We start from the raw sequence: 27,954 nt of genomic DNA, 5'->3' as shown, positions 1-27,954 counted from the left end.
TACGAAAATTGGTCTGGAGCTTTTTGTTTGTTACGCACCTGTGTATGAATACTGTTGGACCGTCCTCTGATAATTTGACAGAATACATGGAGGGTATAGATCGTTTAAATTCGAATTACTTGTTTGCTGACAGTAACTACTATGAGAAGGAGGATGTTATTAAGAATTTATATAACACAGTGCTTACTAGGACGGTTAAAGAGATAGATGAAAAAAATTACAATTTAATTGAAACGTTGGTGAAGTATGAAGGGGAGATAAATAGATGTATTGACATGAGCAACTATTACATTAATGAAGCATTCTCATCCACCTTAAAGACAGAAAAAGTAAGACGCAGGTTGAGGGTTCACATATACACCCTTTTCAATGATGGCGACGCAGAAGTGAATTATCCAGCTGATATTGAAATAGCAGATTCGGAGAATATTTATAAGCATGCTTCTCCCTCGTCTTTTACATTTAACATTCATGGTTATATTGTAAATGGCGATGAAAGTGATTACGATAATGATGCTAATTCCCCTGGCGTTGATACAGTCTCAGCCAACAGAAGTAAAAATCATGATAACGATTTAAGCCATTTAGTAGACGAAAGTAGGACAGGAAGGAAGGATGCGAAGAGCAAAGATTCAGACCCACACATCGCTGATTTATCCTCCCAGAATGAGCAAGTAGATTATTGCAACACCACTGTTATGAAATTTACTTCCTTCTTTTCAACCATCATGGTTATGCGAGACAAAGAAACCATTATATTTGATAAGAATAATAAAAATTATTACGATTGTGATAAGCTAACATTTAATCGTATAGTGAATGAAAGAAAAAAGGAGACAATTAAAATATTTCTATTTTTAGATCAAAAAATACCATTTTTCGACCTTTCGCCTGAGTTAAAGAATTTTATGCAGTCCCCCGAAGAAACCATGCCGGAAGTTATAAAGCGTATTTATGAATATAGCCTAGAAAAGGAGTTAATTGATTCGAATGGGATTATGAGAACGGATGAAGTGTTAAGAGACGTGTTAAAGGTAGATGAATACGAATTTTGTGAGCTCCCCAGAATTTTACAGAAACATGTCTCTATTCAGAAGCCAATAGTTCTAGAACACGTTGCCGATATAGAGAAGGAAGATGAATCCGAGACCATCTACGATATCGTAGTGGACGTCTTTGAACCCTTCATAACTTTCGAAGATGGGAAGCTTCAAAAATTTGTTCTCGATTCACATCACCTCAGTAATTTGTTAAAATTCTTGAAAATGAATGAAATGATGGATGGCAGCAGCGATAAAATGAGCAGATGTGATGTTGCAAATAGCAGGAGTTCCAAACAAAACAAGGAAGGAGAAGGCAAGGATGGAGACCAGTCTGATGAAAAAGCGGATCAAAGGGACGAAGTCATTAAGGTGAAGACCAGCACGAAACAGAATCGAGATGCATTAGAGGAGGAAAGTTCACATCGTGAGAACGTCCAAGAGGTGGGCGATACAAACGTGTGTAAAGAAAAAGGTAAGAAAGAAAAACGGTCAGGTAAAGAAGACTCCTTATCGCGCAAGGGCAGTAATGAAAAAGAAGCAAATTTAAATTCGCCAACAATTTCTATATTTGAAAAGCTAAATGGAATACAAAGCCAAATAGATAACATGGATGAGCAAATTATAAACATCTTATGTAAAATTAAACAGAAAAATAGCTTAAGGTTACGTTACACAAATTTTTATGAAAACCCATGTGGCTTTATTGACCACATGATGAATAGCAAATTTCCAATAGACTTCGAAGATGTAAACGATAATAACTATATATACGACCACGCGGCAAATATCAATGATGATAATTATTACAAACTACCGTGGGTTCATAGGGGAATTTCAAAATATCTATTAATTAAAAATAAAAATTTTGACGACGTTCTCAAGTCTGTCTTAAATTCAATGAACCTAGATTGTAAAAGAAAATTAGACGATATGAATAGAAACGAAAGTAAAAAGCAGAAACTACATCTAGGTGCACAGGAAAATTTCGATAATAATAATAACCCTTATAAATTTAACATGAATTATAGCTGTCAAAGCCAGCCAGATTTCAATAACAATGCGTATTTTTACTATCCAAACAAAAATATGAATTTTAATAATGCACCAGAACCGTTTATTAACAACCCTATGCAAAATTTTTACAATAATATGAATTATGAAAGCAGCAACATGCCTGTGCCTATGGATGTCCCTGCGGCTGTCCCTATGGCTGTGCCTATGGATGTCCCTATGAATGTCCCCGCGGCTGCCCCTATGAATGTCCCTATGAATGCCCCTGCGGCTGTCCCTATGAATGTCCCTATGGCTGTCCCTATGAATGTCCCTATGGATGTCCCTATAGCTGTCCCCATGGCTGCCCCTATGGATGCCCCTATGGGTGTCCCTATGGATGTTCCTATGGGTGTCCCTATGGATGTCCCTTTGGGTGTCCCTGTTTCCCCACCCTTTCCCATTGAAATGATGGCATTCAACGGGCATAATAATAATTTGCCAGAAAATATGAATCCCCAAAATATTTTCATGCAGAATAGCGAACAATGTAATTTTAACATGTATGCGCAGCAAGTTGCACCAAATCCTGCATACATGATGAACTACCCCCCTTTTAATGAAATGCCTCCGCAAAATGGTTTTAATCCAATGTACCCCGGGGCAGCACCTATGGACGGAGTATATCCGAATGGGAACTTCTACAGTGCGAACAACTACGCTCCGTAGGTGCCGCCCGGGTTGATCGGAGGCCCATTACGCTTCTATTTACGCATACACATGCGTACGTATATGTAATATATATATGTATGTACGTATGTATGCATGTATGTATTGGTATGCCTAGGGTAGGGCAGGCACCATGCATGACAAGCATGTTTGCACCCCCCCCGAACTGATTTTTATAGTAATCTCATTCGTACCCCATTCGACCTTTTAACCGTGTACATATCGTGGTTAATTTAACTCGATTTTTTTTAATTTTCGTTAAATGAACGAATTAAAGCAAATTCATTTTGCACATGACATAATTTTTTTTTTTATATCCTTTTCAAAATAATAATTTTTTCTATTTATCAAAAAAAGGCGTACACGTGTACACACATGTGTAGTGTATGTTTCATGTGTGCGGTGTTCGTCACAAATGTGCAGCGCACGCATGCCCCGTTGTACACACACGCGACTTCGCAACTCAATTGTTTTTAAAACTATTTTGTGGCAGGTATTATTACATCTGTGAACATGTACCTTGACGGTCTTAGCAAAGATCCCTTGTTGTCTCTTCTGTCAATGTAATCTCCCCAATTTCCTGACAGATTATTATATGTAAAGTTTAATGCAAAGGATCTAAAGGGCTTCTCGTGTGCCGGAATTTCAAACGTCTTCGTGTCTGGGTTATTTTCACCATAGGGAATCATGTTATATCTCCAGATATGCTTGGGCTTAAAGTTAACTATGGGTTCTCCATCCTCTATGACCAAGTAGCTACACAGTCGATCAAAGCTATTTTTCTGCGTCGCGTCCTTCAGTGCCCTTTCCCTAATCATGGAGGCAAGAGGGGTAAAACATGGGCATACATTTGCACAAAAATTGCACATCATTTCTGATGGCGTGAACGGGTAAGAATTTATTCACACGAGGGATGCACCATGGCATACACGCATGGACAAACGAGGCCACCCAGGAAACCACAGAGGAAGCAACGGAGAAAGCCCCCAACACGTAAATCTAGTGCAAACGAAACCTACCACAAATCGGTCAATCTTTCATGGTCCTTACTATAATCATCGATATTTTTGCTCTGCATTTCGCTCTGCGTGTCGAAAAAACTGTTGTCCTTCATGTCATCTACTACTCCTAACTCTAACATGTTTGTTACGTCAATAATGTTCTGGTAAATGCCATTGTGGTACCATGTTATGGCTGACGTGGTTCCGAAAAAAGCCATAAGAGCTACTAACTGGTAACGAATATCTGGGTTGTGTTTTAATATAATATTTTTCAGAGGATTAAAGAAACATTTTCCACAATTTTTAACAGATCTGTAAATGTTCTCTACTATGTAGTCAATGTAGTACTTGTATGATCTTAAATGTAGGATAAAATTGTTGTATCTGAAATTTTCTCCATAATAGGAATTATCATACGTGTATATGTTATACTTTTCTTTGTCCTTTACAACCCACTTGGGATGCTGTTTGCCGCCACTTAATCGAATTTTACTTTTGAAAAAAAGTCTTGCATTGTTTAGCCGCAACTGACGGGGAGAGAAAAGGAGATATATATTCGGTGTGTTGTCAGGTGAAAATGAAAAATGGACCACACGGAGGGGACGGATGGAAAGATGGCTCAGCAAGACTGACCGTTGTAGCCATCTTTTGTTCTCTCTTTCTAATGTTTACCATAATTTATAAAGTATAGTCAACGTAACATTTAGGGGGAATTTATTCAAAAGGGTAAATCCCACTTGGTGAAGTATATCTGGTGTAAAGTAACGTATCCTTTTTTGCTCTCTCTGCAGAATGGTATAAGTTTCCAATGTAAAAAGGTATTTATTTTTTTCTTTGGGGAATATACCTGCGTTTACATAAATATGCACATGTTCCACATAGGTTTGCAAGTATTCGCGTTCGAAGGTACCAAAAAGGCACTCCAGCACCACTGCACTCCAGCCTGGGCAACTCAACAAGACTCTGTCTCAAAAAAAAAAAAAAAAAAAAGTAATATGGGGCGTATGGAAGCTACGGAAAATATAAACGGCTTAATTTGTCAAATGGAGTAATGTTTCTGCGCCTGGGATTAAGGAAAAGTTTGCGTGAAAAAAAAAGGAGCACAATTTAGTTATTCTACAGAGATAAAATAAAATAGAGCAAAAGGGGGAATTATATTTTTACACGCTCGTCGTTTTGTGTTTTTATTTTGATCTCGTTACAGTTTCTTTTCATTAAATGAATGTTTTTAATTGACGATGTGTCAACGTTAGAACGGTTTCTCACTCTACGCATTCTTGTTCGGTATTTTTTAACTGCGTGAAATTAACGACGTGCTATTTTTCAAGAAAAAAAAAAAAATAATGAAACTATTAAAGTGCAACAAAGGTGAAAAGAAGTAATGCATAACCTTTTTTGCTGCATTCATTTGCAACATTTTCAAAAAGGCTAAAATGATTTTCTTATTTTTTTACAATTTGTTGATAACATCCGAGCGGCAATTTTACAGGGGCGGGAAGGAAAAAAAGAACAAAATGTAAACATGCCTATATGTGCTCAAAATTTTTTTTAGCAATTTTGCGTTTCGTAAAACCTTTTGCGGAAGCTTCATTTAGGGGATGAGGGGAAAGGAATAAAAACTCTACTATTTTATATTTTGTGAACTTCATTGCATGTATATAACCGTTTTTGCGCATATGGGAAAAAAAAGACCATCTAAACCTTTTGCAGTTTAAATTACACCTTAAAGTGGGCCAAAAAAGGAGGCAAATTATATGTATACTAATTCAGTTATTATGCAAAGGTTAATTTAATGAATTTCTAAATGAATTAAAAAGTGTATAATTAAAAAAAAGCAAATTTTGTTTATAAACGTGTCTAAGAAGAAGAAACACATTGTTCATGGTTAACAACCAGGTTAACACACAAGATGACCAATCGAATTAGCACATAAGGAAAGCGCACAACTAAAGTTAGAAGCCAATTTAGTGATAAAAGAAGCTAACTCTTTTCTCATAATATTATTTGCACATTATCTTTCAAGTTCCACCAACTATACTTCCGTGTACCCACTTAATAGTTTACGTCTTGACGTTTTGAATCTTCCTTGTAGTACCCCTCGTCGTCATTTTGTTCGCTATCTTCTTCCTGATCAAAGTTCTGGTTATTCTTTTTGAACTCTTTTATCATTTTTCTTTTTTTAGCATTTTCCCTGAATAAGTGACAAAATTTGAAAAAAATTATGAACATGTAGGATGGCTGCACATATTTACATGAACGTTAAAAAGAAAAAAAAAATTGCAAAAATTTGGCTAGCTGGAGGTTTAATCAGCTATAATAATTTTAGTGCTGTTTTGCTCTTTCATCATTTTTTCGTTTTCATTTTGGTTTTCATTTTGTTTTTCTCTTTTTCGTATTACATTTCGATTTCCTTCCAGCGCTTCATGAGCAATAGGTACTCAAATTCCAACCTTTTCCTATACCGAACGGCGAGTTCTTTGCTTTTTTCAAAACCGTAAATACTTACTCGAAAATAGCAGTCACACTTGACAAAAAAATTATGCTGGTAATTTCTTTTACAGAAGTAGACGCGCCATGCCCCACTAGCATGCCACCTCACACCTTTGACATTGCAACAATACTTTTTCCAGTTAATGTTTTTTAAATTCTTTAAAACGTGTTCCCTGTTAGAGTAAATGGTTCTTCTTATGAAGGAAGATGACAACAGGGACAATGGCAAGGGTGCATTCTTTTCAACTTCCCTTCTGTTGTATTTATAATTTAGTAAATAATTTTCAAATAATTCAACTTCCTTTTCATTGTCTAAGTTGATGTTGTTTATGTCAATTTTTTCACGTAGGTTTTCCTTTTCCAAAAAGCTTTTGTATTTTTCCGCGTCAAACTTTTCCTGGTGTGGTTGTATTAATTTTAGCATATACTCTGAGAAATGTTTGCGTAGGGGGGGAAGAGAAGTTACACACACATGTACATACTCGAATGATGCGTAGAGAGACATGCACGTCAAAACAGACGGCTGTTCAACTTTGCATTTTCCCTTCCGCTTTAACTGAAACGTTTAAAGCGTAGAAGTTAAACACATGTTTGTCACAGACGTTACATTGCGTAATATGCAGACATATTTTTCAAGCTGCATTCAAATTAGCCTTACTTCTTTTCTGAACAACTCTTTTTACTCCGAAGAATTTTTTTTGACTGAGAAATGTAAGTTCAAATGGTGAATGCGGCTGTGGTTGCGACTGGGGTTGTGCTTTACATAATACTAAGTTGGAAATGTCCCTGGGTGATATCTGCTTACTGTTTCCTGTGTAGATGTTTCTTTTAGTGACTTTACGAATGGGATGACTGCGCATAATACATGTTCTGAGCATTTTTTCGGAGAGTACAAAAAGGAGTTAAATTCGTGAATTATGCGGTCTTTCATTATATGCGCCGTTCGTGGAAAAAAGGGTTCCCCTCTTTCGCAAAAAGGGGCAAAAAAAGAAAAAAATTCCTCAATATCCAAATTTTTATGTTTGTTCGAATTATTTCATTTTCCCGGTATCTTGTGGGCTCTCCTCTCACTTTGCCATTTGTACCGTACACAAAGGAGTATTAGGGTATTTGCATATTTGCATGTTTGCATATTTGCGTATTTGCGTATTTACGCATTTGTGCCCGCTCATTTACGTACATTTTGGTATAGGAAAAAATAGAACAAAGGGTTTGGCTTTTTGGAAAAAAAAAAGAAGCAAAGCGCCACAATAAAACGTGGTAAAAGCGTAAGTATACACATAGCCCACCGGCACAAACGCCTCAGCACTATTTTGCTACATGGCACGTGTTCGCTTCATCGCTCTCTTTCGTAATTCACATTTCTGGTGCAAATTGCACCAGTTCTGTAAAATTTTAAATGATTGTAAATTCTCGAATAGTAAATTGAAAAATAATCTGCGCCACACAAATGTGCACATTAATTTGCATTTTTAAAAATAAGAAATAGAAAAAAAAAAAAAACGTTTTCCTTTGGACGGACAATTTTTTGTATTCACATTTTCCCTTCAAGTTAAACCTTTTTAAATGACCACGAGAATAATGCATACGTGCATACATAAACATGAAATATATATGTAAATGTATAAAGGTAAATAATGTTTTCTTTTTAAGCTTGTTATGAGGAGAAAGACGCACCCGTAATACATGGGCAGTGTTTAGGATACCTTCCCAAATTATGAATTTGAAGTGAAGCCATCTTGTTTTACCCTTATATGTGTTTGAAGCATGAATGCAGGGGAAGACTACCGAACGGGTTAAGATCACACAAGCGAACGGAGAAGGAACACACACAGATTTGCATATGTACATGTTGTGTATGCTTCACCTGCGCACCGCGTTTGCTTGCACTAAGACGAAGAAGAAGACGAAGATCGCCCGTCCACCTTGGCAGAAATAAAAAAATAAAAATATGCCTAAACGATTCGTGAGGAGAAATGCATTTTACCTACCAGCGTTATTCCTAGGCGGAGCGTCCCTGAGCCACTACTTCGCATCAAAAGAATTGGACGAAATAGAAAAGGAAGCAACAAAATCCATTTGGGGGTTTTCGACCGGACTAGTCATAGGCCTAGTAATCGGCATTTGCATAGGGACAAATTATTACTACATTTTTAATAAAATATTTTCTCTCTTTGATTATTTCATTAGGGATGATTCGGAAGAAAAGGCTGGGTGAACCGGCAATTGCAACTTTTCCATTTTAAAGTACTCGTATGCGTTGTGTATATATATACAATACAGTCGTATGCATGGAGAACTGCTGCGCGTTGGTTGATACGCGCGAATGAGAGATCTGTGCGAAGCGGAGGTCCTCTTCAAACAAGAAGGTGTAATTCGGGTACACCGTTTTGAAAGAAAAAGGGGGAGTTTATATTCACAAAATGGAAGTGTTCTGTACAATTATTTTACAGCATCGCGCACTGAGAAGAGGGGAACAATTTCACATATCCATTTATACATATTTGTAATGCGCAATTTGCACATTTTTGCCTATTACACAACGTGGGTCCTGTTCAAAGGTGTACACATTGTTTTTTCCTTTTTTTTTTTTTGGTTATCAAGTCCATTTTACATTTCGCTCAAATGGAGAATGGCACGTTTGAAAAGAAAGTGCCAATCAATGTGTTTATAAATAAATGGATGTTTACCTATGTAGACACGTTCTCTTAAGTGTATAAGCACATGGAGAGTTTTTGTTACGTGGCAAAGTTGCTTTTGACTTGCTTTTTTTTAGGATTTGTGAATAATTTGTTTTTTTGCCTTTTGAAAAATCATCTACTTATGTGATAAACAGCCAAAATTAAAAAAAAAATAAAATAATAATAAAACGTTCTGAATTTTAATAATGTTAAGCTACAACTGCGGATAACCCAGGACATCAATCCTATTGCGCAGCATGTTCCATTTTTTGGAAGGGAAAAAAGGCCTAACCATGGGAAGAGACCCACTTCGGCAGTAATTAAGCGTCGCAGTACGCCTTTATCGCTTAAAAAGGAACACACACACAGAAACGTACAATATAGCATAATGTACGTATGCACGCAAGAAATGCAAATCCTTCTAGCTACAGATGGTCGCCTAAACCAGTTGACATGCGTGGGGGGAGAAGACAAAAATATAAAATGGAAAAGGCAGGCCAATATATACACCTGAGCGAATGCAGACATATACACAGACACACGCCCAACAATTTAGTGACCCCAAATCCCAGGGAATGCAAAGGGGCCAAACTTCCTCTTAGGAAAGACCACCGCTTGATCGAACATGTGCCATTGTCCAATGCTCCCAAACTGGAGCAAGGATTAACCTAGACGAGAAGTAGGCGTGAGATGGCGGCACCATGAATGGGGTGAGGAGGGAAAAAAATTCCAAAATGCAAAACACAAAAACGAAAAAACAAAAAAAAAAACAGGGTTGCTGCCGGGACGAAAAATTATTATGCAACTTTTTCATGGCACCCGCACAAGTAGCCCTTCACTACTTTTTCATTCCTTTGTTGTACTGGCACCAGCGCCGCACAGGTTTCTTAGTAACCTCACAACACTTTGGAAAGGCATAAGAAAAAAAAATATTTTGCGCAAAAAAAAAGAAAAAAAAAATTACTCAATATACAGGATACTCACATAATATGCTAACTAAGCGAAGCACATTTGCCTGCATATGATATGCAAAAAAGAAGTTCTCTGCATTACAAGCTGATAAAAATTGAAAATGCCTTATAAAAGCAGCTAAGCGAATTATTTAACTGCATATTTTTACCTTGCTTCACTTGAAAGATTTACGTGATTATTTTATGGGACAAGGCCGCGTCGCGCAAGTACATGACTGGCCATAAAAGGAAGAGGAAAAGAAGAGGGGAACCGCGCGGAAGGTCCAAGGGAGAGGGAGGGCTCACAGGTGGGAGTTCGCGTGCTTGTGCCAATATCTGCTGAAGTGCGCATACCAGCGGACGAGATTATATCTTCGTACACGCATAAAATGAGAGGCCTGAGTATATAATATGCGTATACGTGCCTATGTGCCGTAGTGCTCTCTTGCTTCCGCGCCGCCCGTGCCCATCGCACACACCTACAGCATCGCATTAACGTACAGGCAATTTTAACTAGACCATCCAAGTCGCAAAGATGAAAAAGGACGAAACACAAAATGTGACAGACGACACTGATATATTATTCATCCCAAAAGTAAAAAACAAAGAACTGAAGTTACACCTGGTTTACCTCTCCTTAACATTCGTATCTTTCGTAGTGGTGATTACGATATATATTTATCTCATTCCGGGTGAGTCAAATGAGGGGAAGGGTTCACCGCCTCGGCGTTAAGCGATGCGCAGAGAGGGACAGACACACACACACACGCCTATACGCGCACGCATGCGTGAGAAACCGCATCACGGGAGCCTACACCTCCATTTGTTCAGAAGTGTAACCATTATAAGGAGTAACACTTGAGCTCAAACACCTCACGAAACAGTCTTCTTTTTTTTTCTTTTTATTTTATTTTATTTTTTGTTCCCAACCGCCCCCCTCCATGTAGGCCTAAACATAGAAAGCAAGCAGAAACTAAAAACGCTGATTCCAAAAAATTTTAAAGATCTCATAACATTAAACAGCAAAGGGAAAATTAAAATTCTATATGACTCTTTAATTTCCTACAAAAATGAACATGGCTTTATATTACTCATATTGCTCTCATTAATATATACTTTTTATCAAGCCTTCCCCTTATTTTTATGGTGGATGACAGGGACGGGTAGTATAATAACTATACTGATTGGGGCCTTTTACAATTATGCTTTCTCCATATTTTATTGTTCCCTACTCTCCACGATTTCTCCCCTGGTGACGTACTTTATTTTTAGGTACTATGGACGTACTGTGATAGAATATTTCTTTAGCAAGCCACTTACTAAATTTGATCAGCAGATAAAGAAGAGAGTTAATAGTAAACTTGATTTGTTTTTTTACATTGCCATTTTAAGGTTAAGTCCTGTATTTCCCAATGTGTTGATAAATATTTTGGTACCGTCTCTGTCCCTTCCTGCGATCCCCTTTTCGTTGGCCACGTACATAGGGCTCATGCCGAATACCATTATCCTGGGTAAGTGTGCACTTGTGCCAAATTGGCTGTCTGCATGTCAGTGTGTGTATACACATATATGCATGCTTTGCCCCTACATATACAGATGACCCTCTTGGGTTTGTGTATCCCTCGCTCGGCTACATACGCGTGTGTTTGTGTCACGTTTGGCACATGTGTTCGATTTGCCTATCTGTGCCTATCAACCCGGTTCTCCCGCATGTGTTTCCCACTTGTGTGTCCAACCTGTGTACCATCATAACGTTCCGCTATCCATTTCTTCTTTCTTTTTTGTAGTTTCCGTGGGCCAGACCATCAGCATGCTATCCTCCAGTGATGTGAAGCAGACGTATTACATCCCTATACTGTTTATCGTCCTGCTGTTGCTCTTTCAGAAAATCATAAAGTATAAGTATAAGGAGATTGGCTTATAGTTCTATCTGCGCCGAGGACTGGGTTAAGCATTCAGGGGAGGTGCGCCCATGTGAACCGGACGGGACGGGACCCATGGAACATCGCGTTGCTTGCAGTTTGAAGGAATCGAATAGAGCATCCATTTAGGACGGCTCATTCGGGGTATCACCAATGCGCCCAGTTCTGCATGCATCGAAACAATTTCGTACCTCTCACCACTATCCGTTTATTTGCGCATGCATGACATCGGTATCCATTCTTATATGCACACGAAGTTCGCCTCCATGTCGAATTGTATGTGCCTGAACAATTCGCATACCTACCACTTGATGCATGTTTTCCCTTTGTTTTTTCTTTGACAAACGCGTGGTTCGCATTTATTTATTTCCCCCCCCCGAGCTGCTAAGCACTGTGCTGAAAGCGCCTCCCTTAAATGTGCGTTCTCCCCAAATGTTTGCTCCCCGCGTTTCCCTTCCCCCCCTTTTTTTTGTGCTGCTTTTAAAACCCCTCCTTACCTCGAATTAGAATACCGAACTTATTCATATTCTTAATAGGGTCCATTTTTTAATTAACACTTTACTGTGGCAGCGTATTAGCGTTTTTGTATTTTATTTTATTTTTTTTTCATTTCTTATATAAACTCCAGGCATAAAGGTAGGGGAAAATTCGAAAGGAAATAAATATTTCTTTTTTTCTCTTGCAATGGAGAAGGGGTTACAAAAATGACGTTATTATGTGGAAGAAGCATCACCGCCATGCAGCTGCACAGTCAGGTCTACACTTTTGTATTTGCCCCTTCTGCATGGCAAAGCTGTTCTGTCTATCTGAGTTGCGCGTCTGTTACGCCATACACGGGGGATCATGTCGGGGTGTATCACCAGGGATAAACGTTTTTCCGTGCGTCCTCACTTACGTACCTGGCGTAAAGGCCCAGTTGGGATGCCCACTTCGCAACTCCAGTAAGGAAACCAAATACGCACACGGCTATAACCTTTATGGCACTTTTTTCGGCAAAGGAACACTCAGTGTGGATGGGGAAGAACGCACAGGGGTTTATTTCCCCCCATTAATGATTACCCTTAATTTTTATCTTTTAATTTTTTAAATGCGATGCAAAAATGTTGTTAAGACTATCGTGTCCCTTAAGTATTTTTTATGTCCAATCAGACGGCCGAAAGGGGTGACAATGTGTACCGGACGCTCCACCGCGTGTTGTCACACGATGCGGTCACACGAGAGTTACCTTTACCACGGGGCATCCACCTGTATAAGCCCGTACACCAACATGTGGCCATCGTGTACAAGTGACTAGACGCACACCGGGTTACCAATTCCCCCTTTGTGAAACGGCTTGCAAAAAAAAAACACCGCATTTTGTGACTCCCCCGTTTTTAGAAAACAAAGGGCTGCTTCGTTTTCCCGCGCTCTGGAGAGAAAAGAAATAAAAAATAAAATAAAAAATAAGATAAAATAAAGTAAAAATAAAAAACGTTGCATAAAAAATGAGGGGTTACAAAATGGGAGAAAAAAAAATGATAAATTTAAACCGATTTTTTTTTTCTTTTTTTTTTTTTAAGAAAAGGCATAACGCCGCAATAAAAAAATGATATGCTCCATTGGACTAGAAATTGAGCGCAACAGAGATGAGGACCTCCTGGCATGCAATTCGTTCGGCCTTATATACGGGCAGATATGCATTAATACATATGCGTATACAATTTTACATGTGATATGCCATGCGCTGAAGGCGTTTTTTTCGCGAAATTGGCCAAGTTGGCGCAGTAAGCTCGCAGCAAATTCGCAACTTCTTTGCGACGTTTGCCCATTTGCGCATTCGTTGAAAATTGCCCATGTTGGCATTCACCTCCGTCGCAATTTCGTGCCTGCCAAGCTGCGCCTTTTCGGGCCTATGTGATTATTTTCCCACGTAACTGCCTACCCAGTTGACTGCTTCCCCGTTTGCAACTTCGCCACGTGAACCTTCTGCAAACGTGGAAAGGCGCAATTTTTTAAGGTTCCCTTTTTATTCTTTTGACTCGTTTGCATAGTTTGAGCGCCCCCTCCGAAAAGGTAAACATAACACAGCCCGTTGCAGATCTGCTTCGGGAGCGTATTTAGGCGGCCACCCCCCGTATGCGACCTTACGAGAAGAACGTAGCGTACGTACATATATTTACAGTGCAAGGGGGAAAAGGGCTACCTATTTTTGAAAGCGGGCCGGAAGGAAAACGGTGAGCAAGCAGAGGACCGTACCCCAACTGCCTTGCTTTGCTTTCCCATGCTTTCCCTTCTGCTCCACTCGGGGGAACAACATGAGCGAGTCAAGCATTCAGGGAAACGAACTGTTCAACGATGACGATGAGGAGGAAGTAAAGGGAGGCGAAAGCTCCCCCCGCAAAGGGGGACGTGAGGAGGAGCAAACTGTGGCTGGCGCTGATGACGATGTTGATGACCATGCTGATGACGACCCCATCAAAGGGGGAGCGCGCAAGAAACGGAAAAAGGCGCAAAACCATACCACTCCGTACGTGGATAACGAAGCGGAGGAGGATGATTATGATGATGAAGAAGAAGAAGACGAAGGGGACGATGATGAAGGGGACGATGATGAAGGCGACGGAGATGACGACGATGGAGACGCGGAATACAGAGAAAGAAAGGCAAGCCGCAAGGGGGGGAATGGGCTGAAGAAAAGGAAGCTGTCAAAGAAGAGGTACCTGTCAACCTTTCTGGACACAGAGGCACAAGTGGGCGACGATGAGGAGGAGGAAGAATACGCCAGCTCCTACGTAGAAGAGTACGAAGAAGCGAAGAAGTTGGAGAAGAAAAAAATGTACGAAACGAAGATGAAGAGTGGGACGAATCACCTAGCGCAGACGATTAACAAGCTATCGCAACGGTACGAAAATGAGAAGGAAATAAAAGATAGCCTTACGGATGGGGAGACACTAACCGATGAGGACATATCCGGAGATGAGGACGAGTACTTCGACGAAGGAGAAGGCCTGACCACATTTGACAGCCCCAAAATGTGGCTAATAAAATTGTTCAAAAATGGAGTGGAAAGAAATATAGCCATGGGAATTTACTACAAGTATATGAAATTAAAAGACAACGATTTTAACATTAAGGGGGTGTACGTCTCGGACAATCTCAAAGGATACATCTATGTCGAGGCGGATAGCCTGTATATGTTAAAAAGGTTCCTCTTTGGGTTCAAATTTATTAACCTAAATGAAATTACCATTGTACCAGTGCAGGAGCTAACGTCCATTTTTTCCATGTGCCACTCCAAAGTTATCATCCCAAAGGTAAATGAATATGTGCGAATTAAGAGAGGTGTCTACATGAATGATATAGGCCAGATATTTGAGGTGCACGAGAAGGGCATTTATGCCATCGTTAGGTTAATCCCAAGAATCCAGTATGATAAGTATAACCATTTTAAGAAGGGAAACTACCGCTTAAGTTTGACTGCCTCCATGAGTAAGGGACGCTCATCCACGTTCGATGAACACAATGGGAAGAGTGAGTCGTACTACTTGGCGGATAAGTTCGATTTGAGTAATCACGGCAGGGCTATTATCCCCACAGGGGGGGTGGGAGATGGCAGAAGTGCCCCAACACCAAATGACCATCTCGAAATGTTAGACGAAGCGCTACAAATTAAGAGGAAGAAAAAAAAAGAGAGACCATTAAAAAAGCTATTTGATAGAGACGAAATCGAACAAATAGGAGGCGTCATTGAACATGGACCTTACCCAAGAACGATAAAATATCAAAACAATATTTTTGAAGAAAATGGATATCTGTTAAAAAAAATGAACATAAAATATCTCCTATCCGAAAATGCTAACATTACCTTGACGGAAATTCGAGACTTCAATAAAAATAACACCAACGAGGAGGACATTAACCTCCACGTGACCAAATCTTTTATTAATAAAAACTCGCTACACCTGTTTAAGAAGGGGGAGAGGGTGAAAATCATGAAGGGAGAATTGTATAACCTCATAGGGACCATATCAAATGTGAGTGATAATGTGTTAACAATCAACCCGGATAATTTGGCTAAAAATTTTAAGTTCCTCCCAAGTGATGTGACAAAGTATTTCCTCGAGGGGGATAACGTGACGGTTATTAATGGAATTCATAAAGGGAAGAGTGGACTAATCTCTTTACTCGATTATAAAGAAAATGTTGCACTTATCTTTTCTCCTTCTTTGAATACCGAATTTCGTTCTTCCATCCAAGACCTCTCTGCCTGTCAGCATAGCACCAGTGAAGGGCTCGGTGGAATAAACTCCCTTAACGGCTTCTCCATCGGGGACCTAATAGAACTTAGTGATAGGCAGATTGGCATACTAACATACATCGACAAGAATAAACACATTCGTGTCCTAACAAGCCATAACACAACTCTGCACACTACCATTGGAACCATCACATCCAAACGATCAGCGGTGGGCCAAGTGTGCAAAGATGAGAATGGAAATATTATCCAGGCCAAAGATGTCATACAGGTCGTCCGAGGGATTCACAAAAATAAAATTGCCGTGGTGAACTATATCTGGAAGAATAAAGTGTTTGCTAAAATTAACAAGAAGATTGAGGACAACGGGTTTGTCGTCCTGGACAATGAGAACTGCATCCTCACGGGGAACCAAAATGAAAAGAAAAAAATTGTCACTTATAATAACCTCTTCAGGACGAACAGCAGTATGATGCTCCCCAGACGGAATAATACGTACCAGTCCTTCATTGGAAAAACGGTGAAAATATTAAGTGGCGTTTATAAGGGCCTCCTCGGAGATGTCATAGATGCCGAACGGGACGAGTTCACTCTCCTCTTGAAGATCAAGCCGAAGACCATAAGGCAGAAAAGAAGCGAATGCGCCATTGCCGACTCCTTCAGGGATCATTACAACGAACGGGCGGGTAACAACGGTCTAGGGGGGGCACTCGGGCTAAGGGAAGGGATGGATACGTCCCCGAGGTGGAGAAACAGGAGTGACAGAAGCCCCAGACACGACCGCACCGGGTACGAGTCGTCGCTCTACGGCGAAAGCGCGAGGAAGGGCGCCGACTGGCGCAGAAACGAGTTAGGGGGCAGGAACGATGGGCACAGGGGCTCGTACGGCGGCTCGTACAGGGGCAACTGCGATGAGGAACCCTGGAAGGGAAGTCACCCCCCGCCTGGGGGGGACGCCCCCGGCCACGATCCAGTCGCGGGCGTTGCACATGGTGCAAATGGTACAGATGCCACAAATGCCGCTAACGCCGCGCCGTGGAACCAACCGAACAGGTGGAAAGGAACGAATAGCAGCCTCCAGCCCCCGCCCCCTCCATTGCCGCACAGCAGGAATGAAAGCGGCGGGGGCTTTCGAGTGGAGAACGATTCGCTTCGTCCCCATGACCAGAAAAGCTTCGAAGGAAAATGGATCCGGACGTCACACGAAAATCACCCAAACGGTAACACCAGTTATAACTACAATCATCACAATGGGCGAGCAACTGATCCGATGAATTTTAACGAATCACATAGCAGGGAAGAAGGAGTGAATGAGGATGGCAAGAAAAGTGTCACCAGAAAGAACAACACGGCGGAAGAATTCGTCAATGGACAGTACGAAACAGGACCGGTTTCCCACAATTTGAATGCCGACCAAAGATATGACGATAGCATGAGAAGAGGCGGTAAAGATAGCACCTCCAAGGGGATAGGAAAATGGGATGATGTCAAAGGCGGCAGTGGTGGTATCAATGGTGGCATCACTGGCGGAATCACTGCTGGCATCAATGGCGGGGTGAGCAACTCTGGCTCTGCCAATGTGTCTAATTTCTTCGACACGTATGGAGACAAGAACAATGAAGGGAAAGTGTCTCCACTCTGGCTAGTCAAAGGGATTATGATAAAGGTTATTACCCCGGGGCCCTTTTACAACGAAATTGGGACAGTCACAGATGTGATGAAGAAGAGCTTGTATACCATACTAAAAATAGCAACCGAGAAAGCGTCCTTTAGCATCGTGTCCGATGCTGTGATTCCTTTGAAGCCAAACAAAATAAACGACCAAGTGCTCGTCGTGGATGAGGACAAGGTCGTGGAGGGAGCTGTTCTGGATATGCAGAATGATAACGTCCAGGTGAATACCGCCCAGGGCGTATTTACCTACCACATGAGGCATGTTTTTTTGTTTAAAAGGTAGTTCCCGTGATGGAGAGGCAAACACGCCAGGGTAGCAACTCATGGGGAGGAGCCCATGGGCAGCCACGTGCAGTTCCAAACGGGTTAAAGCGCACACCCGTGTCCGCTGCGCGATCGCAGCAAGCCTATGCGCGTGTGAGGCCCAGTGGCCACCCACTCCAACGCTGCTATTTGTGTGTATTGAATGCATACCTTCCAAAAGACCACGATTCTTTTTCTCTCCCAATTTGTACACATTGTTTCGCTATCGTTTCTTTTTTTCTTCTTCTTCTTCTTTTTTACGTGTACGTGGTGTTAACCCTTTTACTATGTTAGCCTGCTAACCGTTAGGAGTTTCCTCCCAGGGTCCCCCCCCCCCACCGTGGACTGCCCACGTGATTAAATTAGACAGTTTCATCGATAGCATAGACTTTGGCAGAAAGGTGAGAAGCTTGTAGAGTACCGTTAAGCGGAAAGGACTGGTGAAAAAATAGAGTGCATATTGGAAATCTAGCATCAAGAAGGCACGATCCAAAATGGCACGCTTGCTTATGATTCTACTCTACTCTCTTTTATTTTTTTTATCATTTAATATACTTTTAACACATAGTTCTACAGTGTTTTTGAGTGTTTTATTTTTTTCTTAGCTATTCACCCCCATGCGCAAGTAGCAGGGCATTTTCGGCCACTTTTGTAACTACTTAAAAGCAGGATGGGGGGGAAGAATGCACGTCTGCTCTATGTAATGTCAAGCATAACAAATATGGATAGCTTTTCTTTTTTTTCTTTTTTTTTTTTAAAAAGAAAGCGTTAATTCAAGTGGGGTTAATGAACTGTGCATTTTTTGCACTTTGAAAAATAAAATGATATGGGGGATGGACTGCATGGCGCAATTTTCCGCATGTGGTAAGGTGGCTCACTTGCGCGAAGGGTGCACCGGTTCTGCTTCCGTGTAGCGTCCGCGCTGCCATGGCTTCTACCGCTGCTACGGGTTCTAACCACCGCTATGGGTGCATGTGCGCCTTTATAAAGGCCAGCACCTTGCAAACGATATTCTCCGGGGTGAAGCCCAGGTGCTCCCATATTCTGTTCTTCGGGGCCGAGTAGCCAAACTGGTTGATGCCCAGGTAGACATTAAAGTAGGTGTCGAAGCCGATGGTGGAAGCAGGCTCTATGTAGAATCTGACAATCTTAGCATCGTGGTGCATCATCACGGAGTGTTGGTACGCCTCCGACTGCTGTCTGAATAAATTCCACGATGGGAAACTGACAATGCGGACGTTTAAATTGTGCTTCTCGGTTAGAATATTCTTCGCATCAAAGCAGAGATGCAGCTCCGAACCGCATCCAGCCAAAATGACCTTCTGCTTATCAGTAGCCTTTTCGAAATCTTCCAGAATGTAGGCCCCCTTTAGTACCTGTTCCGCTGAGGTGTTCTTCAAATGGGGCACTTTATTTCTGCACAGGGCAACAACGGTGGGAGTTTTAGGGTTCATAAAGTGGCACAAATAAGCACCGGACACTTCATTCCCGTCAGCTGGTCTGATGACATTCAGATTAGGAGTCGCTCTAAGTAAGGCCAAAACCTCAACAGGTTGATGCGTCGGTCCATCTTCCCCCAATTCGACTGAGTCATGGGTCGCTATACAGAAAATGTGATACTGGGATAATGCGGCTAATCGTAGCGCACCAAATGCGTACGTATAGAAATTGAGAAAAGTTGCACAGAAGGGTTGAAACCCTCCATAAGCATATATCCCATTGGTGATTGCAACCATCCCATGTTCCCTTACACCATACCGTATGTATTTATTTGCAAAGGAATCTCTGGTGATGTCTTTTTCTTCTTTCAAGGCGGTGCAATTAGACTCTGTTAAGTCAGCACTTCCGCCAATCAACTCGGGTAGGATCTTATTAATACAGTTTAGGACAACTCCAGACAGATTTCTAGTCGCACCAGGCACATCCACAGTGGTATACTTTGGTAACACTTGGGCCCAATTGTGGGGAAGCTCCTTGGAGAATCTTCTGACAATCTCTTGTGCCTTCTCTGGGTACTGCATCGTAAAATCGGAAAACATTTTTTCCCACTTGAGATAATTTTCTTTCTTCTTCTGTACGATATTTTCATAGAACTTTTTTACTTCCTCCGAAATGTGGAACTGTTTCTCTGGGTCTAAACCAAAAAGTAGTTTCGTTTTTTTTAAATCTTCTTCTTTTAATGCCAATCCGTGAGATTTACATGTCCCCTCTACCTTCGTCCCGTACCCACAAGCTGTCTTCACGATGATTAATGACGGCTGTTTCGTGTTTTTTTTCGCTTCCTCAATTTGCGTCAATATGCCTTCAAAGTCGGTGTTACCATCTGCTACTTTTCGAACTTCCCATTTTAACGCTTCAAATTTCTTCTCTATATTTTCGGTAAATGAGAGATCGGTGTTCCCATCAATTGTTATTTTGTTGTCATCATATAGAAGGATTAATCGTCCTAGGCCGAGGTGTCCAGCAAGGGAAGCTGCTTCACAGAATACTCCCTCTTGCATGCAGCCATCACCACATATGGCATATATGTAATTATCAAAAATGGGAAACTCCTTTGTGTTGTATTTCTCAGCTAAGTTATGTGCACAGATGGCCATCCCAACTGCGTTTGATGCTCCTTGTCCCAGTGGTCCCGTTGTTACTTCCACCCCTTTGGTGATGTGTTTCTCTGGGTGACCTGGGGTTAGACTTTCCAGCTGCCTGAAATTCTTCAAATCTTCCATCGTTAGTCCTTGCTTGGTTAAATATAGCATTGTGTACAAGAGAGCACTGGCGTGCCCGTTGGAGAGGACAAACCTGTCCCGGTTCATCCAGTTCGTGTCCTCATTGTAGTAGTTCATTACGTAGGCCCACAGAATGTGCGCTATGGGCGCACACCCGATGGGCGCTCCCTGGTGCCCACTATTAGCTTTCAACGGCAGCTCCGCCGACAGCATGCGAATTTCGTTGATGCATTTCTGGTCAATTTCTCCATTCATTGTGCTGGCGATGCTCGGCCGGAAAGGGGGGTTGGCCACTTGGACGACTGGGCTAGTTGGACCGCTCTGCTATTTCGATAACTGCTCCGTCTCGACCGCTTGGTTTGTTCGACAACCGCTCCGTCTCGACCGCTTGGGTATCTCGACAACTAATCCGTTTCTACCGCTTGGCTATTTGGACCGCTCGGATGCCTCAAGTGCCTGGATGCTTCTCCTTCCGACTGCATTCCTTTCACCGCACGTCAGGCAAACGTTTCGACGGTTTTGAAAAAAAAATGCAAATAGTCATAAATGTTTTTTGATTTGTACCTTATGTCCTCGCACGTGCTGCTCTGCAATTCTCTGCGGAAATAAATAATCGGGGGAATTTAAAAAAATTTCCAAACAGATATGTGCTGTGTTTACGTGGTGTAGCTCAAATGGCGCTATACGTGCGCGGTTTGGTTTGCTCTCCCCGTTTCAAAAAATGACGCAACATGTAGTCAATTTTTTTCGCGTCACCTGCTCGCGGCATACGAGATACCGACGTAGTGCTCTGCGTAATGTATCGCTTGCGTTACACATCCCCGTAGGGGCAAATGCAGAATGTATGAGGAAACGAAAAGAAAAAATAAAATGGAAAGTCATAAAAATGGTTAAAGTAAAAAGAGATAGAAAAAACACCTTGCAGGAGCAGGTGAAAAGAAGCAAATTAAGGCAAGCAAAGTGCAGTCAGGCAATAGGAAGCGAACTGAAGCAAAGCGAAACATAGAGTAGCGATGCCAAGAGAAGCAAAGCGCCGCACAATGACGCAAAATAAAATACAAACTGAACGGCGCAAAACCCCGCGCCGTACGCCTATATCATACTAGACGCAAAATGTACGCACAGGCAAGTAGGACCGACGATACTCTTTTGTACTTTGGTGGTTTGCGCTTGTAGAGCTGAGGTCTCGTACACCGTGCACTTGGCAGATGGCACTTCCGTACACGTGGCAAGAAAAAGAAAAAAAAAAAAGAAGAGGCCAGAAAAAAAGCAAATAAAGAACCAAATAAAGAAGAAAATAAAGAAGCAATTAGGAAAGGAAGGAAACAAACTTATAGCCCCTGCATGTGGCTACGTCGAACGCATAACTACGCCGCACATGCCGGGAGTTTCCAGGCGACGTGGGTATACACCCAGCTGTGCAGTCGAGCAACAGGGGCAGCACATGGAAACGGCGAGTAAAATTAAACAGGAGTGTGGCAAAAAAGGGACGTGGAGGAAATTTCCATGTGGTTTTCCTTTCGTTTAGTTTTGTTACCTTTCCATCCATCGCTCCCTCGATCGCTCTCTTTCTCTTTCTCTTTTTTTTTATTTTTTATTCCCTTTCGCACATTACATTTTTATGAGACTTCCCGATATGTTCACACGTTTGTACATTTCATTCTGCTTTAAAGACTCATCGCTTGACAAGCATTTGTACAAAATATTGCTGTGGTTTTCGGATAGGCAATTTACTTCGATAATGCTGCAGAGTGGATGGAAGAAGAAGCGGTTTGGATTGACGCTTTTGTATTTAATGCCAGGGCACGCGCAGCCCCTGTATGCAACAGGTGTTTACAATATGTCCGTACAGGACTGCATTTATTTGAGCACACATATACACGTACACCCCATGTATGTTGCATGGCATGTTTTGCATCCCCCCCCTCGTTGTGGGACGCTCCAGTTTTACTGTGTAATGAGATGATGTCCCATAGCCATGATAAAAGTTTCACTCACGCTTGGTAGAAGAATTGGAAAAATGGGAATACAGGAAACGTTGCGTGGAGTGGCAAAGGGGGCAGTTCGGCAAACGTACGAAGCGCGTCAATATCCATACGCATCTGTTTGTACGTGTAAGCAGATATCCTTATTCACCATTTTGGCTGTTCCCGTGGACGAGTGTACGTCGTAATGTATGCATTTTAAACGAAGAAGAAAAGGAAAAGCAGTAGTTACGCAAAAGCTTAACTTTCAATTTTTGAAAAAAAAAAAAAATGTGGGACGTCCTCACGGGGAATACAATTTAACTCAGCGAAAGGTTACCATTCTGCTTCTCTCCTTTTTGATTATCTACACTTGCCGCATTTTTAACACGTCGAGTTTTTCTCCTTTTGTTTCTCCTTTTATTTATTTTATTATTTTTCTTTTATCTTACTGTTACATACGCATGGGGGTTCACTCCTCGAAATTGACGTGGCCCATTCGATAATTCACGTTGTATACATTTTTTCTGCGTTCCAAAGGCGGGCCATCCGACACGGTGACGACGGAGGTTGGAAGAATTGTACATTCCGTTCCCATTTCTCACCACGCACAGGGATAAAGAAAAATATACAGAGTTCCCATTTTTTCGATTCCTTTTTAAAACACTGAGGGCTCACCTGAGTGAGGCCAGCACATATGTAATAAATCCTGTTGTTCCGTTTGAACGGGCTCCCCCCCCATATAGTAATGACCCATTTTAGTAAAAAACAGAAGCAATGGGAATGCACACGAAAGAAAATTGAATGAGGAATAAGAACAGCGGGGGAAGAGAGCCTGAACAGAGGGTAAAATACGTATTCCTCCGTGTTCATGTTTATTTGCCTCGTTGGTAAAGTAGAAGGGGGTCGTCCCAAGGCGAGGCATATTTGCCACCTGTTCTTCCTAGAATGTTTTCCCACGTGGTGTTACCTATTAGCACCCATTTTGGAGGAAAGATTTCGCCCAAATTTTTCTCCCACTTGAAGGTACAACTTTGATATGTACTAAACTGGTTGTTCTTGTTTTGGTGACCCAGGTGGGGAGGTACACACACACAGTGGTGGCGAGTGTGTAGAATTTACACTCCTAAGCACAACGTCCCATTTATCAGCATATGCGCTTCTTGTACTGCGGGACTTCTACACGGATGTGTCTCTCTGTAGTCCTTCCCCCCCACTGTGAGGTTTTCTCGCCTGATAATGTCAAAGGGAAGGAGATCCACGACGACCAACCCGTAGGGTGGTCATACCCACCTTGAGACAAAAGACTGACAAGGAAAATCTCGATGGGGGAATTTTGCATGGGGTTAGCAAATTTACAACGCGTTTGTTCTACTGACATTTTAGCTCCTTTCTTTGAAGTGAACTGATACATCTCACCAGAACGATGATCTTCTTAGTTTTACTTTTACTTTTTTTTTTTTTTTTTCTGATCATATTTCTACCATAAGATTGAATCACTGTAGTGCTCCTTCCAACGTGGAACCCCACTTATGAGTAACTATGAAGGTCAGAAAATTTCATCATTTGCATTTTTTGCAAATTATTTTTCCGTACCGTCTTGGGGGCGTTCCTCTGAGTGGCTGCCATTTTCCCTCCTTTTTCTTACAGCCCCCTTTTTTTTAAAAAAAATAAGAGTCCCCAAGGGATGGCAATGCTAGTTCCCTATCGGACAAGTTAGCAGAAATGTAGAGAAAGTAATGTGCATAAGGTACGTCTTCGTGAAATAACTGGGGGGCCCACATGAGGAAAGAACATACGAGCTTCTCTACCCACCGTGGTCTCAGTTCGCGTCTTCTTCCTCTTTAGAGTTGTGGAATCTCCCTTACCCAAGTTGCTCAAAAGTAGCGAAAACGGCGCATGTGACGAAATGGGAAAGACGCAAAAGGGTTTTTTGGAACCATTTGAGGGGCCTGCACCTCCCCTTCCTTCCTTCTGTCCTTCTGTGCTTCCTTCTTTCTTCTCTTCCTTTCTTTCTTCTCTTCCTTTCTTTCCATTCTTCCTACCCCCATGGGGTTTGAATCGGGGGTAGTTACAAAAATAGAACCTTTAGCGGCTTCCCAAGCAGAGCTGTAGAAGCAAACCTACGTTTGTGTGTAGTGGGAGCTTATGCGAACATACACATGATTGGGTCATCCCAGTAGGCAAACGAGAGAAGCAATGTCGGGGGATGACCCAACGGACCATTCTTATGGCTTATGCAGAAGGGAGATTACAGACTCTGCCCTGCACCACTGACATGGGACGACTACATTAATTAAACGTAAAAGCTACATGGCGAAACTGACAACACCGCGGTAGGTGGTATCTTCCCAATAGGAGTTCTGATCGCATCTACTTTGGGAATAGCAGCTTGTGTGGTTAATATGGCTCCTGAGTCTTGGCACCTTTCACTTCCCCGTTCTGTGTAGAGCAAATGGGAAAAAGCGAAGGAGAAAGAGACCGCGTTGAGTAGAGACTCTCCAACAAAACAACACAATTTTGACCAAGGAACCCGTGTGCACACGCCAAACCCATTTTCTACCTGCCCATTTTCGCAACGACGTAAATTTTTCGGGGTTAGAAATCGCCTGACATGTTCAGATTTTATTTCTTCCCCACATAAACTTGTATAAACATGTTAACAAAAGAGAAGCAGTTCTACCCTCGATTGTTTTCCTTCCGTAACTGCCTACGCGAAGAGTAATCCTCCCTTTCCGCCCCCTCCTCTTTTTCTTTGTGTGTTTGCAATTCACCTGCTACGTGGGGCCATTCACAAAAAAGCTATCACCGGGTCAGTAAGCCAAAGACCTCGTGCTTGGCCCCTACAGACATTCCAGGTCAGGACCACTCCGCTGGCGCTTTCCTCATTCGACGCTTCTGCCATCCGAAAGGCAAATATAAGCAGTAGGGATAAAAAACAGAAAAAAGGAAACGAAAGCAAAGGAAAGCGAAGAAAAAGCAGAGAAAAACAAAACAGAACAAAACAAAACGAAAGCAAACTTTGCATAGAATCCAATGCAGGAAACCTCAATAGTCCAGTACATTTTGGTGAACAAGGAAATATTGGATAAGAAATGGCCGCTGGGGTCTGTCATAGCCCAGGCATGTCATGCGTGGTGAGTTCTGCACACAAGTGGGATAACCTTTTCCGCGCGTTTCAAAAAAGTATCTCTGTTTGTTCAGTGCTAGAGAGGATGCTTGTTTGTCTGTTGTGCTGCTAATATGTGTACTTGGGGAGTTCTACAGGGAAGGCTCCATGCCTAGCCCGTTGCCCACTTACCTGCACGCCTTCGCTTATGAATGCGCAAACACATGGCAGACGCTTCTCCCACCCCACCCGTAACAGCGTTGCCGTCATTGCCGAAAATCAGGAAGACCAAGTGGTGAAGGAGTACCTCTGCGCGGAAAAAATAAACAACATGCACAAGGTCATCTTACGGATCGAAGACACAAATGAAATAAAAAATCTTTGCAGCATTTTAGAGGAGGCATGTTTGAAGTATAAAATTTGGACGGAGTTGCCGGAAAACATACAAACAGCTGTGGCGCTGAAACCCTATTATAAGGAGACCGTCAAGGAATATTTGAAGAAATATCCGTTGCTACGTAAGCTGTGATGGTGTGAAGACTCTGGGGGGACGGGGAGACATCGAACAGTTGCACCGGCATACAACTTGCTCACTTTTCGAAAGCGTCACTGGCGTTTATCACCAGCTTCCGTTTGACCGCTGGGCACAGGGGAAGAAATTTCCCAAAAACTTTTTTTTTTTCACCAACATAAGTGAACGTGCAAACTGCGTATTTTTCTTTCTTTTTTATTTTTTTTTCCAAGGGAGAAACAGGCTCGAAAGGCGGGCTCCCAATTTTAAAGTTTATCCCAGCTATGGTAATGGCTTCTAGTGAAGCCTTAAAAATTAGCAAAAAAGAAAAAAAAAAAAAACTAAAATTGTACATGTAAAACGAATGCTATAATGAGAAAAAAAAGGGCAGCAGGATTGGATGCAGATGATGTGCCCACATATGTATATGTTTATATAAATGGACACGTGTGGGGGATGCGGATGCGGGGGTTCACCAGAGATGCCCCCCCTTCCTCTGGCACGAGGACCCACAAGAGTAGATCTCGTACAGGGGGGCGCATAAACGCGCGAGCGCGCTTACAGACGCCGACAACGCAGACACACACATGGTCGGTGAGTACCCATTTTATAAAAAAATAAAACCAATATAGTAGTAAAGCAGTTCTGGTTTGAGGGCTTATCTCTTGAGTGCTACACCACAGGGTGGTGGTGGTGGTCATCTAAGCGGAGTACACACGCTTATGATCTTTCTCCACGAATACGTCTGGCTAGCTGAATATCCTTTGGCATGATGGTGACTCTCTTGGCGTGAATGGCACACAAGTTGGTATCTTCGAAGAGTCCTACTAAGTAGGCTTCCGCTGCTTCTTGGAGAGCCATGACTGCAGATGACTGAAATCGCAAGTCGGTTTTGTAGTCCTGTGCAATTTCTCTGACCAATCTCTGGAATGGCAATTTTCTAATTAAAAGGTCAGTGGACTTTTGGTATCTTCTAATTTCTCTCAAGGCGACAGTTCCTGGTCTATATCTGTGGGGTTTTTTAATACCCGCAGACATGGGAGCTGACTTTCTCGCAGCCTTGGAGGCTAACTGCTTCCTGGGGGCCTTACCGGCGGTTGATTTCCTTGCCGTTTGTTTTGTTCGTGCCATTTTTTCAAGTAAATAAGTTTAGTTAAGCAAAAAGAGAGAAAAAAAAAACGTATGCGTATATAATTAGTATACGAGTCAGTATATTGCTATAAGTGCTGATGCGTGTGTGTATTTTAAATGAGTGAAAATAAAATAAAAATAAAATGAAATAAAATAAATCTCTTTGGTATATTTTAAAACGTATATGTATGTCAAAAGGATGGGTAAAAGAAGAAAAAAAAAATATTTCTCAGTAAAAAAAGAAGAGTATATAAAGGCGTATTATACGATGTATCCCAATTTTATGGTGAGCGTTTTGGACGATTTTTTTCCTTTTTTGATTTTTTGGAAATGTTTAATTTGCGCACATGTAAATATATAATATTGCAAAGTGTACGTTTATCTGCGTGCGGTATAAGTGCTCTTTTCTGAAAGTGGGTTGTGGAAGTGTTCAAATGGAGGAGGGAGGCGTTTTCGCTTCTCACTTTGTCGAGCTTTGTCGCATTATTGCATTTTGCTA

General features: G+C 41.7%; 10 protein-coding genes across 10 annotated transcripts; 5 read left to right on the top strand and 5 right to left on the bottom strand.

Moving 5' to 3' along the window:
- Window positions 1–86: 86 nt before the first annotated feature.
- C922_03295 (hypothetical protein) lies at window positions 87–2,762 on the top strand (the record flags this gene model as incomplete). The annotated part of the gene is made up of 1 exon (XM_008818887.1): window positions 87–2,762. The coding sequence occupies one exon, from the start codon at window positions 87–89 to the stop codon at window positions 2,760–2,762; it is 2,676 nt and encodes an 891-aa protein (XP_008817109.1).
- Window positions 2,763–3,241: 479 nt separating this feature from the next.
- C922_03294 (hypothetical protein) lies at window positions 3,242–4,438 on the bottom strand (the record flags this gene model as incomplete). The annotated part of the gene is made up of 3 exons (XM_008818886.1): window positions 3,242–3,572; window positions 3,782–4,290; window positions 4,397–4,438. 3 exons carry the CDS (start codon window positions 4,436–4,438, stop codon window positions 3,242–3,244), a joined length of 882 nt encoding a protein of 293 aa, XP_008817108.1.
- Window positions 4,439–6,158: 1,720 nt separating this feature from the next.
- C922_03293 (hypothetical protein) lies at window positions 6,159–7,131 on the bottom strand (the record flags this gene model as incomplete). The annotated part of the gene is made up of 2 exons (XM_008818885.1): window positions 6,159–6,682; window positions 6,912–7,131. 2 exons carry the CDS (start codon window positions 7,129–7,131, stop codon window positions 6,159–6,161), a joined length of 744 nt encoding a protein of 247 aa, XP_008817107.1.
- A 1,073-nt stretch (window positions 7,132–8,204) lies between these two features.
- Window positions 8,205–8,471, top strand: C922_03292 (hypothetical protein; the record flags this gene model as incomplete). Its single annotated transcript, XM_008818884.1, has 1 exon — window positions 8,205–8,471. The coding sequence occupies one exon, from the start codon at window positions 8,205–8,207 to the stop codon at window positions 8,469–8,471; it is 267 nt and encodes an 88-aa protein (XP_008817106.1).
- Window positions 8,472–10,419: 1,948 nt separating this feature from the next.
- C922_03291 (hypothetical protein) lies at window positions 10,420–11,808 on the top strand (the record flags this gene model as incomplete). Its single annotated transcript, XM_008818883.1, has 3 exons — window positions 10,420–10,576; window positions 10,832–11,395; window positions 11,672–11,808. The coding sequence occupies 3 exons, from the start codon at window positions 10,420–10,422 to the stop codon at window positions 11,806–11,808; spliced, it is 858 nt and encodes a 285-aa protein (XP_008817105.1).
- Window positions 11,809–14,100: 2,292 nt separating this feature from the next.
- Window positions 14,101–17,997, top strand: C922_03290 (hypothetical protein; the record flags this gene model as incomplete). Its single annotated transcript, XM_008818882.1, has 1 exon — window positions 14,101–17,997. One exon carries the CDS (start codon window positions 14,101–14,103, stop codon window positions 17,995–17,997), a length of 3,897 nt encoding a protein of 1,298 aa, XP_008817104.1.
- A 982-nt stretch (window positions 17,998–18,979) lies between these two features.
- C922_03289 (transketolase) lies at window positions 18,980–20,995 on the bottom strand (the record flags this gene model as incomplete). The annotated part of the gene is made up of 1 exon (XM_008818881.1): window positions 18,980–20,995. One exon carries the CDS (start codon window positions 20,993–20,995, stop codon window positions 18,980–18,982), a length of 2,016 nt encoding a protein of 671 aa, XP_008817103.1.
- A 1,356-nt stretch (window positions 20,996–22,351) lies between these two features.
- C922_03288 (hypothetical protein) lies at window positions 22,352–22,649 on the bottom strand (the record flags this gene model as incomplete). The annotated part of the gene is made up of 2 exons (XM_008818880.1): window positions 22,352–22,484; window positions 22,627–22,649. 2 exons carry the CDS (start codon window positions 22,647–22,649, stop codon window positions 22,352–22,354), a joined length of 156 nt encoding a protein of 51 aa, XP_008817102.1.
- Window positions 22,650–25,740: 3,091 nt separating this feature from the next.
- Window positions 25,741–26,342, top strand: C922_03287 (hypothetical protein; the record flags this gene model as incomplete). The annotated part of the gene is made up of 2 exons (XM_008818879.1): window positions 25,741–25,841; window positions 26,072–26,342. The coding sequence occupies 2 exons, from the start codon at window positions 25,741–25,743 to the stop codon at window positions 26,340–26,342; spliced, it is 372 nt and encodes a 123-aa protein (XP_008817101.1).
- Window positions 26,343–27,044: 702 nt separating this feature from the next.
- Window positions 27,045–27,455, bottom strand: C922_03286 (histone H3; the record flags this gene model as incomplete). Its single annotated transcript, XM_008818878.1, has 1 exon — window positions 27,045–27,455. The coding sequence occupies one exon, from the start codon at window positions 27,453–27,455 to the stop codon at window positions 27,045–27,047; it is 411 nt and encodes a 136-aa protein (XP_008817100.1).
- Window positions 27,456–27,954: the final 499 nt, after the last annotated feature.

The sequence above is a fragment of the Plasmodium inui genome, assembly GCF_000524495.1.
Source record: "Plasmodium inui San Antonio 1 unplaced genomic scaffold supercont1.13, whole genome shotgun sequence".
In the NCBI taxonomy this organism is placed as follows: domain Eukaryota; phylum Apicomplexa; class Aconoidasida; order Haemosporida; family Plasmodiidae; genus Plasmodium; species Plasmodium inui.
The sequence above is the reverse complement of the archived record's forward strand: the minus strand, read 5'-3'. Positions and strand labels throughout refer to the sequence as shown.